At 43.0% G+C, this 19352-nt stretch overlaps 1 protein-coding gene across 4 annotated transcripts in view; it reads left to right on the top strand.

Moving 5' to 3' along the window:
- The window catches only part of ttc6 (tetratricopeptide repeat domain 6), a 134305-nt gene that overhangs the window by 80751 nt on the left and 34202 nt on the right, over window positions 1–19352 (top strand). For all 4 annotated transcript variants that reach the window (XM_078407164.1, XM_078407163.1, XM_078407162.1 and 1 more), the window contains exons 21-24: window positions 1226–1374; window positions 5326–5466; window positions 6471–6620; window positions 9638–9778. In XM_078407164.1, coding sequence (XP_078263290.1) covers window positions 1226–1374; window positions 5326–5466; window positions 6471–6620; window positions 9638–9778 — 581 coding nt within the window. The remainder of the gene's footprint in view (window positions 1–1225; window positions 1375–5325; window positions 5467–6470; window positions 6621–9637; window positions 9779–19352) is intronic.

Genomic DNA, 19352 nt, shown 5'->3' with positions numbered 1-19352 from the left:
ACTTGAACCACATTATCCTGGGAGTGCCTGTTGTTACACATTGCCTGTTTTTGGCAATGCTTGAGCAAGTTGCACCTCGTCAATTTTGAAGGCTTTGAATAATTTACCAATGTTCTGGAACTATTCTGTTGCTCCCATCTCCTCATCCACCTCACCCTGCTCACTCATAATGGAATATCCTTTGATCAGTCTGCACCCAACTCAGCTGTGATGTCTATCCCAGTAGCCCAACGTACCCCCTCTGATGTTGCTCCAGCCCTCAGATCCCCTCTGATGATTGGGCCTAACTCCCCAACAAACTTGGCCACAGTAAAGAGGAAGCAGATCCTCTGTTCAATGTCCAGAAATACATCATGTCCAAAGCTATGGGCTCTTGGCATAACTGAAATTTTCACAAAGGTCCAGATACAAAGGCCAGCTGCCCCATCTAACATGCCCAAATGGGTCCACTAAAATTTCTATCCACCTGGCCTGGATCATGTTGAGTCTGGGTTAAGCAATCTCCTTCATTTATATGATACAATGTATTCCTAACTGTTCTACCTTTCTTAAACTTTTACCTTCTGATACATAGGCCAAATTTAATTCGCTATAATACGGTGGAAGATGAATTCATCATGCCCTAGGCTTTTAGCTTTGTGGGCCTGATTCATGTTCAGTCTGGATATAGGTGATCCCGTTCATTTAAATGATGTAATCAATTCCTTTTGTAAATGATCATGGGTTTCTGGTGCAAAATCTAGAATGAACTTTGATCTATTTTATTGCTCCATTAAAAAAAATATGTATACTTATTCATTCAGAGTTATTTTTAATATTTTTATTACTTGCACAAATCATACATTTTCATTGTTCATGGAGCAATCCAACCTATTCACTATTGCAGTCTACTAATATCATTAGGTGATGAACTGAGTATTGTATAACCGGAAAACACTTTATCCAAATTGGCAGATTAATTTAAAATGATCGTCCTTGTTTTATTCTAAAACAAAGTTGTCCAATTTGAAACAAATTATTACCATAAATTATTTCCTCAGATTATTTATAGCTTTACATTTACAAAAGAAAAATATAAAAACAATCATAAAATGTACGTGTGTGTGTGTGTGTTAGTTATAATATTAAGTAGAACAAAACTCTGTAACTAATATGTTCCACAAAAAATTATGAGATTAAAGTAATAAAATCTTACACTAATGAATCTTGTTTCTCGCTGGCACAGCCCTTGACTCATCACCAACTCAACAAATTGCAGTACAATCCTTTTTAAAAAATTATGATAAAGCTATAGATAATCTGAAAGACCTTGAAAAATCGCCCTCATTGTTAACCTTACTTGGAAAAACTCAAATGAAAGCTGGAAGGCATCAGGTAATACATATTTTCTAATGTTTTTTCAAACATGGTATATTGTGAGATTTTAGTATTGTGTAAGTGGGTCTAGGCTGTGCAATGTAATGAAATCTTTGTCCTGTCTGGAACCCATTCCTAACAGGGTGCTCAGCCAGAGGCTCAGGTTCCTATTGGAAGAGTAGTGCTTCTGGAACCGCAAAAACGAAAATGTACTTGTTCCCAAGTGGAACATTAAAGCTCTGTCGCACTTTGCCTTGGTGCTGGTATTAAAAGTTGCCAAAGCATTATGATTGATCTGAGTGCAGTAGCACTGATGTTTTGTTTTCCCCAAATTCCAAAATCCGTGGATGTGGAGTAAGCTCCCTGAAATGTAGTTGGCAGTTTTGAATGATTTAGAATCAAGGACTTGGGGAGGTCCAAGGATATCGAGGGAGTTCTCCTCAGGTCATAAACATAGAACCTAAACATAAAGGGAGAGGTGGCCCTCATATTTCATGAAGAGCTATGGTTTCTGAAGGGAACCTGATCCTATCATAAGGGTAGACTGAACATTGATGAAGCGTGCAATGATGACAAATCCATATGCTTGCACTGCCTCATCTTCAGTGTTGAGGGAAAAGTAAGGGAGTTATTTCTGCTACGTTATCTAGTATTAGTGACCTCACAAGTGGAGTAAGCAGCAGACCAAGAAATGAGGCACAGATCAGGCAGAGCCACCTGAAATATCCTGTTGCTGAGATGAGGATATTATCTGTGATTTTGAACTTAGTTGCTAGAGCAGTCTAGGCAAAGGTGCAGCCTGTTTTTATGGTCGCAGAGGGATACAGATTTCACATCAACAACGGTCTAAATCTTGGTCTGCAAAAATATTGCTCCAATGAGTGGTTGAGACAGATGTGTATTTATCCACAGACACTGGAAGAATAACATTTTCAGTACTGAATCTTTCTTTGGCACATCCATCAAATTCCAGTCAAGGCTCAGTGCAAAACTAGTGCAAATGTCATGTGTGAACCATTGTGGACCATTTCCAAGTTCTAATATGACAGGGAGGGGTCAATAGAAAATTCAGTTGAAATATGGAGTAGGTTTTAGTATCAGTAGGCAAACACCCACAATTTTTGCAGCAGGGTATAGAAGTGGCGAGCAAGAGTTTGAGTTGTCATTGAAATAGAAAAACAAACAGCATTATGAAAACACCTGTATATCGGCGAGACAAGCGCAGGTTCGGTGATCATTTCGCTGAACAACGCTCAGTCTGCCTAAACCAGCGTGATCTCCCGGTTGCTCAACACTTTAACTACCCCTCCCATTCCCACACTGACCTTTGTCTTGGGCCTCCTCCATTGTCAGAGTGAGGCCAGCGCAAATTAGAGGAACAGCACCTCGTATTTCTCTTGGGCAGCTTACTCCCCAGGGGTATGAACATTAACTTCTCTAACTTCAAGTAGCCCTTGCTTTCCCTCTCTCTCCATCCTCTCCCCCGTCCCAGTTCTCCCACTAGTATTACTGCCTCCGACTACATTTTATCTGTCTGGCTTACTCCCCTGACATCAGTCTGAAGAAAGGTCTCGACCTGAAACGTCACCCATTCCTTCTCTCCAGAGATGCTGTCTGTCCCGCTGTTACTCCAGCATTTTGTGTCTTTCTTCAATTTAAACCAGCATCTGCAGTTCTTTCCTACACGTAATGAAAACCTTGTTGTTAGTATATGGCCAGTGGTCAGGGACTTTTGGATAATAGTCACTGAATTTCACTCTGCAAAGCTGAGAAATGGCATTGCATGAGTTTAGAGATACAGTATTAAAGCAGGCTCCTCAGTCCACCAAATCCATGCCGAACATTGATCACCCATACACTAGTTCAATGTTATCCCGCTTTCCCATCCTACACACTCGGGGCAATTTACAGAAGCCAATTAATCTACAAATCTGCATGTCTTTGGGATATGAGAGAAAAACCACATGGTCACAGGAAGAACATGCAAAATCCACACAGACTGCACCCAAAATCAGATCGAACCCAGGTCTCTGGCTCTGAGGCAGCAGCTCAGCCATGAGGAATAACTTCATAGTATCCTGCTCCAAAAATCCTTCACTGAAGATGGTAGGTGCTAGTTTGAGGTTTAATATTGCCTTTTATTCTGAGAAAATTTGATTTCTATTTATATTCTGCCGCTGTATGTCGTGTTGTTACTTGCGATAATAGCACCAAGGCAAATTCCTTGCATGTATACACACTTGGCTAATAAAATTTATTCAGTTCAATCCAATTTAATTCAATTCAATTCAATTCAATTCAATGAGCAATTGAATTCCTCAGTCAGATTGTTACTTCATGTGGTGGCAGAGATCTGCATGTTTCTAGAAGACGTGATGTCTGCAGTTCTAGAAGTATGTATTAGAATTGGTTGTGAAAGTAGCCAGTGTCACTTAATTTTCATTGCTGCCAGATGTTTCTAGTCTTCTGGTGGAGTACATTCAGCAACTGCTCATAAATAAATAAGGTAGCTCATTCATGACTTGGACGGCAGAGCATTTTACATCAGTGAACAGTCACTGGAGATTGCCCCACCAGCTGGCTTTCTTTTGGTCAACTCTACACAGGTAACAAAGTGATTGGCTGTGTTAGGGAAATATGAGGTCCCACGTTGACTTCTTCTAGGTAGCCATTGCATATTAAATGACAGTCACCATACTGATTAACCCACAACAAGAGAATCATCCCTTTTATGTTACCTTTCAAGATCATCATTGTGATCTTATAAAAATAAATATATTTTTGTCAATTTGGGCAATTTAACTTAATTAATTAAGATTACATCAAGGTATAGATTTGGACTATTTGTCAAAAGTCTATTGAATTAGCAGAAAATTATTGTTTAGTGCTTCAAATAATGGATAACAATTACATTTAGTGATAAAATTAAGTAAAAAATGCAAAGTGCTGGAGAAACTGAGCAGGTTAGATTTCAGATGGGCCCCAATCTCAAACCTGACACCTAACCATGTCCTCCAGAGATGCTGCCGGACTGCTGAGTTCCTCCACACTTCGTGATTTTTGCTAAAAATTCCAACAACCGTAGTTCCTTGTGTCGACTAAAATTAAATATTTGTTTACCTACCCCACGCAGTGTGATTCAATACAATGAGCTTCTCAGGGCAATAACACATTTTGTAAATTTTTTCTTATGTTTAAAGTTGTTCCATTTTGAAAATGCTGGGGAGCTTAAAAAATTCACCTCACATCCAACACATCATACCCCGACATTTTCGTCACCTCCGACGTGATCCCCCTCACCAGTCACATCTGTCCATCTCCACCTCATCCTCGGAGACTGCTCCCTTCAAAAACTCCTTGGTTGACTCATCCCTTCCCACCCATCCCTCTTCCCCCCCCCCCCCCCCCCCCCCATGTACTAAAAAGGTACTTTCCCGTTCTACGACTGGGAAGAAACACCTGTCCTTGTCCCTATACCTCCTCCCTCATCTCCATTCAGGGACCACAGCAGTTCTTCCTGGTGAGACAAAGGTTCACATGCACCTCCTCTAACCTCATCTACTGCATCCAATGTTCCCAATGTGGCCTGCTGTACATCAGTGAGATCAAGAGTAGACTTGGCAACCATTTCGCTGAACACCTGCGCTTGGTCCGCCAAAGCCTACTGGGTCTCCTGGTTGCTAACCATTTTAACTACCCATCCCATTCCCATACTGACGTTTCTGTCCATTGTCAGAATGAGGCCACACAAAACTTAAGGAACATCACCTCATATTCTGCTCGGATTGTTTCCAAATTCTCTTGTATTTTTGGTAGCTCTTATTCTTCTTTCCACTATCTCTTGTCCTCTCAATCTTTCCACCCACGTTCTTCTCATTATTCTCCTGCATTACAATATAGTTCTCCAGATATTAACCTGAAAGCATTGAAATATCAATGTTGATTTTATACAATGAATTTATATTGCAGGAGGCCCTGATTAGCTTTCAAGATGCTTTGGATATAACAATTGAAAGATCTGAAATAAAAGTTACAAGTGATCCAACAGAATTTGCAGGTTTATTTTATCTCATGGGTTGCTGCAATGCTAAGCAGAATAAACTGATCGAGGTGAGAATATTTTTCTTGAAATTGAATGATGGCAGTCAAAATTAACCAGCTTACAAAGAGTGAATGTGCCTGCGGCTAAATAAATGCAGTACATGCCTAAAGGACACAAAACGCTGGAGTAGTTCAGTGAGTCAAGCAGCATCTCTGATCAACCTGGATAGGTGACTTAAGTCTGAACAGTGGAAGAGGATAGAGGGGGAAGGAGACAAATGGGTGCAAATCCAAGTTGGCACAGGGAAGAGAGGGGTGGGGTGCTGTTTGTATGTCATTTACCTATCCATGTTCTCCAGACATGCTGCTTGACCTGCTGAGTTATTCTCGCACTGTGTCCTTTTGTATAAACCAGCATCTACAGTTCCTTATTTCTACGCCTAAGGTGACATCTTATGCTTGCTGTGGAATAGGCTTTGCACTTGAAAAGGGCACTCTTTCATGACAGAGCATGCAGAAAAAATACAGATATCTGGGATTAATGATGGTGTCAGAATACTGGAAAGCATTAAGGTTCAAAACTATTGGCATCAATTGGCAAGTAAAGCGATCAGCGTGAGGGATGGTAGTTGCAATAGGGGTCAGGCCAGATTTGACTACCTGAAATTTTACTGGGTTTAATCACTGCTCAGAAGGTCCAATCAGTAGCTGGTAGTGCAACTGGCCGATAGGTTTGGGAAAGTCACAGGTTTGGGTTAGGTTTGAATGTTTGGTGCTCCCCTTCCACTCACCACCAAGAGAGCGTTGTGTAAAAGCAAAACATTTAAAGTCTATTTGAAGCGGTTTCCAGCGCATTAGAGTGATAGCGCTGCTGGATACCACTGTCGGTATGCAGATTCCTCCATGTGTTTGTCGCATACATAGAGAACCGAGAAGTAAAATCACAGATTTTGGGAACCAAGAGGAAATTCCCTACTCTACTGTTTATTTTTTAACTGAAATTTAATTGAGTGTTCCTTAATGTACATGCACATGAATACTTTTTCTTAGAATTAATATTTGATATTTTTCAGGCAATAGATTCATTTAATAAAGCACTGAAAATGTACTCAAATTTTGCTCAAGCATATTATCAGCGTGGATTGTGCAGAATGAAGCTTAGTGAAAAAAATTGTATCTATGACTTTCACAGAGCACTTGCAATCAACCCTCGACTGTTTGAGGTATTGAAGTTTTCCATATCGTTGTTTCTAAACAAGCACAAAATGTATTAATTTTTTTATAAATGTTCAATACAACTTATAAGCTGTATTATTTATGTACTTGTTACTTTTTTTGAAACATTGAGACCAACCATTAATTGATTATATTTCATAGGATAGTTTGTCTGTTTGTTTTTATGTCTTGACTGTTTTTGTAAAGCGTCTTTGAGCATTTGGAAAAGCGCTATAAAAAATAAATGTTTATTATTATTATTATTATTATAGTATTTATGACGTTGCTTCAAATACAGTTAACACATGTTTAGTAATTTCAGTAGCTTTAGTGACAATGTTTGAAGGAATTATGGATGTTTAAACATTCCGCTGCAATCCTGCTCCAAATTCCAGGTTAAGATTTGGCTCCTATCAACTCGATTGCTTTCTGCCATGTTCAAACACGTGCATCATGGTGATCTTGTGGTTCTGGGTTCTGATGGTGTTTTTATGTTTCCACTTCATGCTGTTGCAAGGCAGGACTCCAATTATAACATGGTATTGTGAAGTGTGCTGTAGGAATGTGGGATTCGGCGTGGTGGGAGAAGGGGGATGGGTGTTTTAAATATTAGAGTTGAGCAATATGGAGGCCTTAATTTCACACTGTTTTTAAACTGCAAGAATTTAAAACAAAGTCATTTGTCACATTAGAAAGCTAACATTACCATTACATATATCAAAATGTTGAGCAATTACCACAATATTCTCTTGTCCTGGTCCTGAGATTCCTTCCCTTAATATCTGAAACCTTGATCTCTAATCCCCTTCCTGGATCTTAAACCTCACTTTTGTTTTTCCAGTGATGTCTGATGCACAGTTAAGTAGTTAGCTGTGCTGGCAATGGCCAAATGTTAAGACCATGTACTTCTCATACCACTACTGACTTTAGAATAATAAGGCCCAAAGCACAAAATCTGTGGCTTCGTAAATCCCATTTATGATGAATGTTAACACAAATCTATACCCCCTCGGCATTTTACAGATATTGAATACATTTTAACTTTTGGATGTGAAACTCACTGAAAAAAGCCAGGCTACCACCACATGCTCTTACAATGAAGGGCATGTTTAAATGAAACAATGAGTTGACCAGTCCAAACTGCTAGAGCTTCATCTTTGAGTATTTGTTATTTTAATTAGCTACATTAAGCACAGGTTCGGTGTAGAATTTCAATGTGGAATTTCACAACGGACACTAAAAATTAGAACTTAAGTGAGTGCTAATGGAATAATAAGTAAATGTAAAAGGTATTCGTGGGTTTTGAATTATCACTATGGAAGCACTATTTTTATTGTTATGAGGATCTTCAGGATGGAAACAAGGAATGTTATATTTCACAGAAGACATCAACATCTAACCAGTAATTTGCTAGGTAATTAATAATTTAGTAACCTGAAATACACTTTCCTTTTAATTGATCTACTTAAGTTGCAGGGTAGAGCATCCATGGGGTATATTTTTTTCCATTTGAACTGAGACTACTGTTTTAAGATAAATCCAGAAATGAATTCATGATAAACATCTTTTACCAGAAATGTGGAATTTATTTTTCTAGTGAGAAAGTTGAAGTGAATGCTATGAAGCCTTTAAGGTGTAGCTGGATAAATGACATTGAAAGAGATGAAAGATTATGCTAAGCAGATTAGATGAACTAGAATTGGCTTGTTCAGCCAAAATGGCCTGTTTATGTTCTGTATATGTTGTGTAGCTACTTTGTTTGCCCAGACTCTGGGTTTAGGACAACAAGATAGAGTTTGGAAGCCCAAAAGATCCTGCGAGATGGTTCACACTTTACAAATCTGAAATATTGATTTCTTCATATTGGTGTGTGGCCACTTTTGGATTCCTCATGTATTTCTCGTCAGCGGAGAGTCTCAAAGTTTCCTACTGCCTAGATTAATTGTGTGTCCCACCAGCAGGATTCACTTCCTGCAGGGGAAAGCTTAATCAAAGACCATAGAAAGTAGAAGCAGGAGTGGGCCATTTTCAAGAGAGAGTTAGATTTCGCTCTTAGGGCTAAAGGAATTAAGGGATATGGGGAATAAACAGGAACGGGGTACTGGTTTTAGATGATCAGCCTTGAAGGGCTGGCTCGAAGGGCCGAATGGCCTACTCCTGCACCTATTTTTCTATGTTTCCATGTTTCTTTTTGATCCTTTATGTCACGGATGTGATTTCAGTAAAATCCTGGCCGATCACACATTGCCTTGATCGTGCCAGTTTCCTACAGTAACTATAATAAAGACTCATTCGACTCTGGGTAAAGGCATTCAGAGAGTTTAGAGATGCCCCATGGAAACAGGCCCTTCGAACCACTGAGTTCACGTCGATCATCAATCATCCATTCACACTGGCTTTACTGGCTTTATCTTGCACTAAATGTTAATTATGTTATTCCCTTTATCATGTATCTGAACATTGTGAATGGCTCGATTGTAATCATGTATTGTCTTTCCGCTGACTGGTTAGCATGCAACAAAAGCTGTTCACTGCACCTCGATCCATGTGACCATAAACTAAACTAAACTATCTAATTCCCACTTTCTGGTTCTAATTCTATCTAATCCCACTTTCTCATCCACTCTCTACACACCAGCGGCAATTTACAGTGGTCAATTATCCTACAAACCCGCACGTCTTTGGGGTGTAGAAGGAAACCAGAGCACCTGGAGGAAACCCACGCAGTCACAGGAAGAAATTGCAAACTCCACACAGACAGCACCCGAGGTCAGGATCGAAACGGGGTCACTGGCGCTGTGAGGCAGGAGCTCTCCCCACTGTGCCATCCCTAAAATTCAAAACTAATCTTACTTGTGAAATGGAGGCAAAGATTGATCTATGCCTTTTTTCCTTTTCAACAATGCCTTAGAAGAAAAATAATTCCCTTACAACATTTAATCTCCAAGATTACCATATATAAAGTTCCCAATAAACAGAATTACAAACAAAGGGGCTTTTTATAATATTTCAATTGTCTCTGCAGGTCTACCTCAGCCGAGCTGTGTACTATGCAATGCAGCAGCGCTATCTTAAGGCCATTCTAAGCTGTAATGAAGCACTGAAGCTTCAACCCCAGAGTGCAAGAGCCTTTCTTTGTAGAGGAGCACTGAAATATTATGCTAAGGTATGTGAACTCTTTTTCTATTTATTTTAGTGGTTGATGGATGAATATGATAGTGGTGTTATTTAAACAATCAAATCTAAGGTAAACTTTCAACTAAATATTGCATTTTACCTAGCTGATATGAAATACAAACCTTTGTTTCCAACCTCACCAACAGAAGGAAAATACACTCTGTAAACTCAGAGCCTGGAATATCCCTCACACTAAGATGCTTATCCCAGGTGACATCCCTATTTCAGTGAATGGTGCAAATAGGATCCCAGAAGCAGCATCAGGCATTCCTAAAAATCATGAGGTGTCATACCTGTGGTGTTATTGCAATGTGCCTTTAAGACTACACAGGTCTATTGGTAGGGGGTCATCAGAGGGCGACAGGGAGGAGCCCGTCGGAGCAGATGTGCGGTTGAATAAACACTCGCGTAAAAACACAGTCGGACTCACTGTATCTTTTTAAAGAACACAACATGGTGTCAGAAGTCCTGTAGGGTGCGTGAAGTGTACTTTGAGTCGAACAACTATCGTTTGGAGCTCGTTGACGGCAAAAGAGAAAGAAGAGTGCGACATGCAAGACGACAACGCACAGAGAGCCCCGGTAGGACATTTAGCATCCAGTCTCCGGAGTCCTTCGACTTTTCAAAGCCGCAAGAGTGGGCCAAATGGAGGTTCGAAAGGTTCCGTCTGGCAAGTAACTTGAATGCCAGCTCCGAAGATAATCAAGTTAACACGCTGATTTATTGCATGGGAGATGAGGCGGACGATGTTCTGCGCGGGTTAAACCTGACAGTAGCACAAAGCGGAACGTACATAGGGGTGCGCGATGGCTTCCAACGATTTTTCATAGTAAAGAAAAATATAATCTATGAGCGTGCCAAGTTCAACATGCGCAGGCAGGGAGAACATGAAACAGTGGATGCCTTTGTCACTGCGTTATATGCGCTGGCAGAGCACTGTAACTACGGGGTGCTACACGACGAGCGGATACACGACAGGCTTGTTGTCGGACTGATGGATAAGCGGCTGTCCGAACGTATGCAGCTTAACGCAGAATTGACGCTCGAAAAGGCCGTCAATATGGCGAGGCAGAGTGAGGAGGTGAAACGGCAACAATCTTCTCTGCGAGGTGACACCAGGACAGAGACAAGTGATACTAAATCTGTGGACAGAGTGTATAAGAGCAGTAGTAAAGGTGCCAAAAACAAACCTCACCAGGCTTATGGCCACCAACTCAAAACACACAGCGCCCAACACAGCAGGGGGAAAAGTGTACAGTGCCATAAATGTGGCAGCTCTCCGTCCCATCCAAGGCAGGATTGCCTGGCAAAGGATGCGAAATGCCATTTATGTGGGAGAAAGGGACACTATAAGCGTGCGTGTGTGTAGATCACCCAAAACCGTGCAGGAAGTTGAAGAGGACGAGGATGTTATGTTCCTAGGCAGCGTCACAGCCGAAGGAGAGCCATGGATGGTAAACAGCGACATAAATGATAAAAACGTGTCATTCAAAATTGACACCGGCGCCGATGTTACAGTCCTACCCCACACCGTGTTTAAAGAGATCTATAGAGACAGCGATCCACCTACCCTCCGTAAAGCAACCAAGCCACTGCTGGGACCCGGGAGGAGTCCACTGGAAGTTGTGGGCGTCGCTGGGCTGTTCCTGGTGAAAGGAGAGAAAAGGATGATGGAGGATGTGTACGTCACACGACACCTGCACACTGCATTGCTGGGGAGGCCTGCTATCGGCAAGCTGGAGCTTGTGGTTCGGCTAGACAGCATCACCATAGAGACACTTAAGACTAGCTACCCGAAACTATGCAGCGGTCTCGGGGAGGTACGACAGCAGTATGCCATTAAGCTGAAACCAGGGGCCCAACCGTTCTCATTGAAGACACCCAGAAGGATTCCGTTGCCGCTGATGGGTAAAGTCGAGCGAGAACTGTCCCGCATGGAAGGCCTGGGAGTGATCACCAGGGTTGAAGAGCCTACTGACTGGTGTTCAGGCATGGTGGTGGTGCCGAAAAAGACAGGAGCCGTACGCATATGCGTCGATCTCACTAACCTCAACGAGTCGGTGTGTCGAGAAAAGTACACCCTGCCATCGGTGGAGGAAACACTGGGGATGCTGGCTGGAGCCAGAATATTCAGCAAGTTGAATGCCAACACGGGGTTTTGGCAAATACCCCTGACCGAAGACTCAGCAAAATACACAACATTCATCACACCCTTCGGTCGTTACTACTTCAAGCGGCTGCCCTTCGGCATTGCCTCTGCCCCCGAACACTTTCAAAATAGGATGGTGTCAGAGGTCACGGAGGGACTCGAGGGAATCGTCTGCCACATGGATGATGTACTGGTCTGGGGCCAAACACGAGAGGAGCACGACGCTCGTCTGCATACTGTGCTGGCGAGGATCCAAAAGGCGGGCATTACGCTTAACATTGTCAAATGTGACCTGTCGAAGGCAGAGGTGACCTTTCTTGGTCATGTCCTCTCCTCCAGTGGCATTAGTCCTGACCCGAGCAAGACTGAGGCTGTAAGGAAGATGGAGGAGCCGACCAATGTGAGTGAGCTGAGGAGCTTTCTCGGAATGGTTAACCAGCTGGGGAAGTTCATCCCGCAACTAGCAGAGAGAGACAAGGCTCTGCGAGACCTCCTGTCAAAGAGGAACTGCTGGCTGTGGGGCGTCGACCAGGCAAGAGCGTTTCAAGATTTGAAAAATGCACTGGTATCCCCACCTGTACTAGCCATGTACGACACGAACCGTGAATGCAGAGTCTCAACAGACGCGTCATCTTACGGCCTGGGAAGTGTACTTCTCCAAAAATGGGATGAGGAGTGGAGACCGGTAGCCTACGTGTCGCGATCTCTCACACAGACGGAGCAGAGATACGCGCAGGTGGAGAAAGAGGCCTTGGGCCTGACCTGGGCTTGTGAAAGGTTCCGCAACTTTCTCATCGGTAAACATTTCCAGATGGAGACGGATCATAAGCCTCTCCTGAGTCTGCTGGGGTCACAGGCACTGGATGCTCTCCCTCCACGGATTCAGCGTTTCCGGATGCGCCTCATGCGCTATTCTTACTCCATTTCTCATGTGCCAGGAAAGTGTCTGTGGACAGCTGATACGCTGTCGCGTGCTCCTGTGAAAATGGGGGAAACGCCTGACGAAAAGGAGTTGTTTGAGAATACAAACATCTATGTGGACATGATAATAGAGAACCTGCCGGCAAGCACTGCCTACCTGGATGAGTTGAGAGTGGAGCTAAAAAGGGACAGTGTGTGCGCACGCGTAATGCAGCTGTGTCAGGAAGGATGGCCAACGAATACAACAGTGAACCGGCACTCAGGCTGTACTGGGCAGAACAAGCATTGCTCACAGTAAATGACGGACTGTTACTCAAAGGGGACAGATTAGTCATACCCTCAACTATGAGGAACGACGTGCTGACCAGACTACATGAAGGTCACCAGGGAGTGGTGTGAAGTGTAGAGAGCGTGCACGACGGTCAGTGTGGTGGCCTGGACTAAGTCAGCAGCTGAACGAATTGGTCCTCAACTGCCGGAAATGCAGCAAAGAGAGACAGAACCACACAGAGCCGCTGATGCCATCACAATACCCAGGCCGACCATGGCAAAAGCTGGGAGCTGACTTGTTCATGCTGGGAAGCAAGAACTACCTGCTGGTAGTGGATTATGCATCGAGATACGTGGAAATCGCTCCACTCAGCCCCACCAAGTCGACAGATGTAATCCACCACCTCAAATCAATGTTTGCACGTCACGGCATTCCGGAGACATTGGTCACAGACAATGGGCCTCAGTTTGCCGGAACCGCCTTTGCTGCGTTTGCAAAGTCGTATGGTTTCCTCCATGTCACAAGCAGCCCGAGATATCCTCAGAGTAACGGGGAGGCCGAACGTGCAGTCAAGACAGTGAAGGGTCTCCTGAAGAAAGCGGCGGATCCCTACCTCGCTTTACTTGCATATAGAGCGACCCCACTGCAAAACGGGTACAGCCCAGCCCAACTCCTTATGGGGAGAAGGCTTCGCACTACGGTACCAACACTTCCAGCCCTGCTGAATCCTGCTCTTCCCGACAATGAAGTGGTTGCGTGGAAGGAAAAGGAGAAGAGAATCAAAGATGCACAATGGTACAACCTGCGGCATCGTGCACGGAGTCTCGACAGGCTCTTTCCCGGACAAGAAGTGTGGGTCACGGATCAAGGCGAAGCTGGAGCTGTGATCGGCAGCCACACCGCCCCCCGCTCTTACATCGTGGAGGGACCTCACGGGACGGTCAGGCGAAACCGTCTAATTCCCATGAAACCCTTGCCGGACCAGAGTGGGGGTGGTATGAAAGAGCAACTCCCGGGTTGCATTCCAGAGCAGAGCTCAGCAGAGCCACCAAAAGAGAACATTCCAGAACTGCCATCCACTCCCAGAACCAGGTTTGGGAGAAGAGTGGTGAGACCAGATAGGTTGAACTATAAGTGAAAAAAAAAGAGAGTTTCTAAAGAAAAATGTCTTTTTAATTTAGTGAAAAGGGTAACATCCTTTTCACTAAGACTATGTGTTTACATGTACTTATGTTGAATTAATTTAGTTCAGATGGGAACAGACCTTCCAGCTAAAGAGGCAGAATAATTCTCTAAGGTCTGGTGAATCAACTGCAGTCTACCGATTGATTCTAGAAAGGGGAGCTGTGGTGTTATTGCAATGTGCCTTTAAGACTACACAGGTCTATTGGTAGGGGGTCATCAGAGGGCGACAGGGAGGAGCCCGGCGGAGCAGATGTGCGGTTGAATAAACACTCGCGTAAAAACACAGTCGGACTCACTGTATCTTTTTAAAGAACACAACAATACCTAGAAAAGTAAGATGCTACAGTACAGGATGACATACCTTCTGAACAGCATGCAACAGATAGAATAGCAATCTCATAATCAAGGGATCAGATCAAGGTTCTGCAGTTTTACCTCGTCTGGTCATGAAAAATGATGGTCATATTTTAGATTTATAAATAGGGATGGAGATTTTCAGAATAATCCAATCATCAATGGTAGCAGGGCCTTGCATATGATTGCTAGAAATAAGGCCAAAGCATTTATCACCATGTTCAACCAGAACAGCAGAATAATTGATGCACCTGTATTCTCAAGTGATCCCACCATCAGAGAAACTAGTCTGCTGAAAATTCAAAGCTTATGGGGTTCAGGCAACTGCATTACTGAAGACTTGCCTCTAGAACTAGCTTGACTGTTCCAGTATAGTTACATTGCTGACATTTACTTGACTGTTCCAGAATAGTTACAATGCTGACTTTACGGCATGGATATGTCCTGTTCACAAATACATTCAAACTTATTATCATTTGTTTAGTTTGCTTTCAAACATCAGCAAACTTGTGAAAAGTGTCATTGATGGTACTTCTAGGAGGCAATTATTCACCTGTGCCCACCTAGTCCCATGATCACTTGACTCCATATTTCATTGCAGCCGCGATCCAAACAAGGACCATAGAGCAGAATTGTAGACAGGTGGTGAAAATGTCTGTCTTTGACCTCGACAACATTTGAATAAATATGGTATCAAAGATCCAAGGAAAAACTGAAGAAACAGACATCAATAGAAAGTACTCCAAGGGTTGGAGTCAAACTTCATACAAGGTGAAGCTGTTGTGGCTCATGGAGTCACCCTGTGTGGAAACAGCTCCTTTAGCCCATCAAGCCTACGCTAACTATCAAATACTTATTTACATGAGAGTCTAATTACTTAGCTTTGATATTCAAAAGCATTACCATTAAGGAGATTCCTTCATTAAACGACATTCTCCTCTCCTCCGACGCTGGCAACCTCAACATCCTCATCCTACTTGACCTCAGCGCCGCCTTTGACACCATAAATCACTCCATTCTCCTCACCCGACTTGAAACCTCCCTTAACATCACCGGAAAAGCCCTATCCTGGTTCAAATCTTACCTCTCTGACAGACACCAGTTCATCTCCATTAACAACTGTAAATCCCCCACCGCTCCCCTCCCCCAAGGTGTCCCCCAAGGCTCAGTCCTTGGCCCCCTCCTCTTCATCCTCTACCTATTCCCCCTTGGTCAATTAATCCGCCGTCATGGTCTCAACTTCCACTGCTTTGCCGATGATATCCGGCTCCTCATCTCCACCAAGTCAATCTCCCCCACCACACACTCTACACTGACAAACTGCATCACTGAAATAAAATCTTGGCTTCAATCAAACTTCCTCAAACTCAATTGCAACAAATCTGAAATCATCATCATTGGTCCAAAAACGCTCACCAAATCCACCCAAAACTTCATCCTCAACATTGATGGTCTCCCAGTATCCACCTCACCTCACATCCGGAATCTTGGAATCATCCTTGATCAAACCCTCTCCTTCGACAAACACATCAAACACATCACAAAGACAGCCTTCTTCCACCTCAAAAACATTGCCCGTCTCCGTCCATCCCTCTCCTCCACAGCTGCAGAAACCCTCATCCACGCCTTCAACACCTCCCGTCTGGACTACTGCAACAGCCTCCTCTATGGCGCACCCTCAAAAATCATCAATAAACTTCAATACATTCAAAACTCCGCTGCCCGTCTACTCACACACACCTCGATCCGTGACCATATCACCCCCGTACTTTATAAACTCCACTGGCTCCCCATCCCCCAGAGAATCCAGTACAAAATCCTCCTCATAACCTACAAAGCCCTCCATAACCTGGCCCCATCCTACCGGACCGACCTCCTCCACAGGCACACTCCCACCTGCACCCTCCGCTCTGCCGCTGCCAATCTCCTATCCCCCCACATCCGGACCAAACTCAGATCCTGGGGGGCAGGGCTTTCTCCATCGCTGCTCCCACCCTATGGAACTCACTACCCCAAACCGTTAGAGACTCCTCCACACTCACCACATTCAAAACATCGCTGAAGTCTCACCTGTTCAGTACTGCCTTCAACCACTGAAGGTCACCTCACCTTCTGTCTCCTTTCTCTGTTCATTTATTTATTTACTTATTTATCTATTTATTCATTTCCCTATGTTCTCAAAATCTCTGTAAAGCGTCTTTGAGTATATGAAAAGCGCTATATAAATAAAATGCATTATTATTATTATTATTATTAATATCCTGTGCTTTGCCATTGACTGGAACTCAACTATATCAGATAACCAATGGCTACAGGAACTAGTTCAGAGGCTGGATATCCTGAAATGAATGTGTCACTTTTTGACTCAGCCTCTCCTCCATCTACAAGGCACAGGCTGGTGAAATACTCTCCATTTGCCTGATTAAATGTAGCTCCAGCAATTCTCAAGGGACTCAAAGCATTGATTGGCACCCCATTAACTACCCTAAACATCATTCCCTCTACCACTGCACCAGGTATTGGATAAACTCTAGAGGTTAGGAGAATAAAACGTGATCTCATTGAAACATCCAAATTCTTCAGGGGTTTAGGCTGGGCTGGGGTACTAAAAACTAAGGGTCATAATCTGAAAAATATGGGGTTGATCAAGCAAAAATAAAAATACATTTTTTCACCCGGAATGTGATAAGTATTTGGTATTCCCTATCCAAGTGGATAGTGTTCTACGGCTCATTTCTAAAGTATATTCAAGGCATGGATCAATAGATTGTTAGATAATGAGAAGTTAGGAATATTGGTTGGTGCAGCAGTTAAAATTGAATGACAATGCAAATACATGGGGTGGACAGTATATTCGTACTAAAAGAGCATATTCTATAACTTAGTAACCTGGTAGAAATGAGGTCATACCCAGTCTGCCAATCTGTGCCTGCAATAAATTCCAGTAACTTAATGGCAGATATGTGAAATTAATTGAACCACCACATCATCTCGTATAAACACCTAGGATGCCAACCACCCATTCTGTCAGGGACGCTTTCACCTAATTCATCATCTACTCCAAAGTGAACATTTTAGTGTTTCAATAAATGGCAAGAATGGGCTTCATGCTGTACTGATAGTCCTCCAAGAGATTGAAGATGACTCCTGCGCTCCATGACATCTCTGGCAGGCAGGACAATGCAGTAAGCAATCAATATGCATTCATATGAAACTATCTATGTGGGCTGCCCTGTTGAAATCCCCATCCAAAGAAGTTGCAAAGAATTAGTATGCAACTTTGCTGTCTGACAATCCAAATTCCCTATTCCATTGTCCTGAATGTACTACATATGTGGAAAATTAGTTTCTACACTACCAATGATGGCAGAATCTGAGATGATATTTGGAAGTCTTGTGCACTGATGCATTGACATATTTCTCCAATTCCATTTGCTGGGGTTAATATCCAAGAATGATAAGCAGGTGGAAGCTCATGGAATTCTCCAATGACAAAGGCAAGTAGGCATGGTAACGGTGTGGTCAGGATGAAAGTAACAGCATAGTTAACTAGGCACAAAAATGAATAGAGATAGGAGATATTTTGTTATGAGGGCAGTAGTCATCCAAAAGCCCCAATTCTCAGCCTGAGGTAGTCTCCTGTTCAGCACGCTCCTCCATTTTTCAATCTTGCTAATATTGACATGAAAGTTTTTATTCACAAAATGCTGGAGAAACTCAGCAGGTCAAGCAGCATCTCAGGAGAGAAGGAATGGGTGACGTGTGACATTCCTTCTCTCCTGAGATGCTGCCTGACCTGCTGAGTTACTCCAGCATTTTGTGAATAAATACCTTCGATTTGTACCAGCATCTGCAGTTATTTTCTTACACATTTGACATGAAAGTTGGTTATTTATGAACCTGAGAGTTTGCATATGTTCCATGTGTTGTAAGTTGCACATCCATCTTACTGGCTTTTAAAAAATATCTTGGAATCTCATACTAGAAGATTAAGATTTTAGGAAATCATGCCTTCCCTGGGTGCACAAGGGCAGGGCATCAAACCTGCTGTGACAGTGCTCTCACTCCTGTTTGTTGCTTATTCTCCCCATCCACAGCTCTTGCTGCTGATTGTTGCAAATCCCATCCCCCAATTCCACTATTCTTTGCTTGCTTCTTGGGTTGGGCAAGGGGGAATAGCCCTTACCACATGCTCCAGTAATATGTTCAATGTCAATTATACTGATTGAGTGATCCAGCATCAACACAGGCAGAAAGTTATAACTGGTTCAGGATGACACTTGCAGAATGACACTTGCAGTGCCTATATCGATCACAGTATCACTTTGCCCCTTTTTCAGGAGCTTGGATTACAATAACTGTCTCCTAAAATTTACAGCAATCCAGAAATATGCCCTACCAAAATTTAAGGTTGGGGGTTGATGTAGACTAATGATTAATTAACAGAAAGAAAGCAGTGAGTAGGAATTTTCAGGCTGAAAAAATTGAGTGGTAGGGGACCATGAAGATCAGAACCGGTGCCCCAGCTATTTACAATCTATTTCAGCAATGTGGAAGAGGGGTTTAGCACAGGTCTTCCAAGTTTGCAAAGTTATGTGATAAAGTAGACTATCAGCAGGATGCAGGGTGGCTTTGGAGGTTAGAGGGTGAATATGTGAATGGCAAAGATATGGAACATCTTGT

The sequence above is a fragment of the Rhinoraja longicauda genome, chromosome 10 (assembly GCF_053455715.1).
Source record: "Rhinoraja longicauda isolate Sanriku21f chromosome 10, sRhiLon1.1, whole genome shotgun sequence".
NCBI classification, from domain to species: Eukaryota; Metazoa; Chordata; class Chondrichthyes; order Rajiformes; family Arhynchobatidae; genus Rhinoraja; species Rhinoraja longicauda.
Note: the sequence above shows the minus strand (reverse complement) of the source record. Positions and strands in the feature narration are given on the sequence as shown.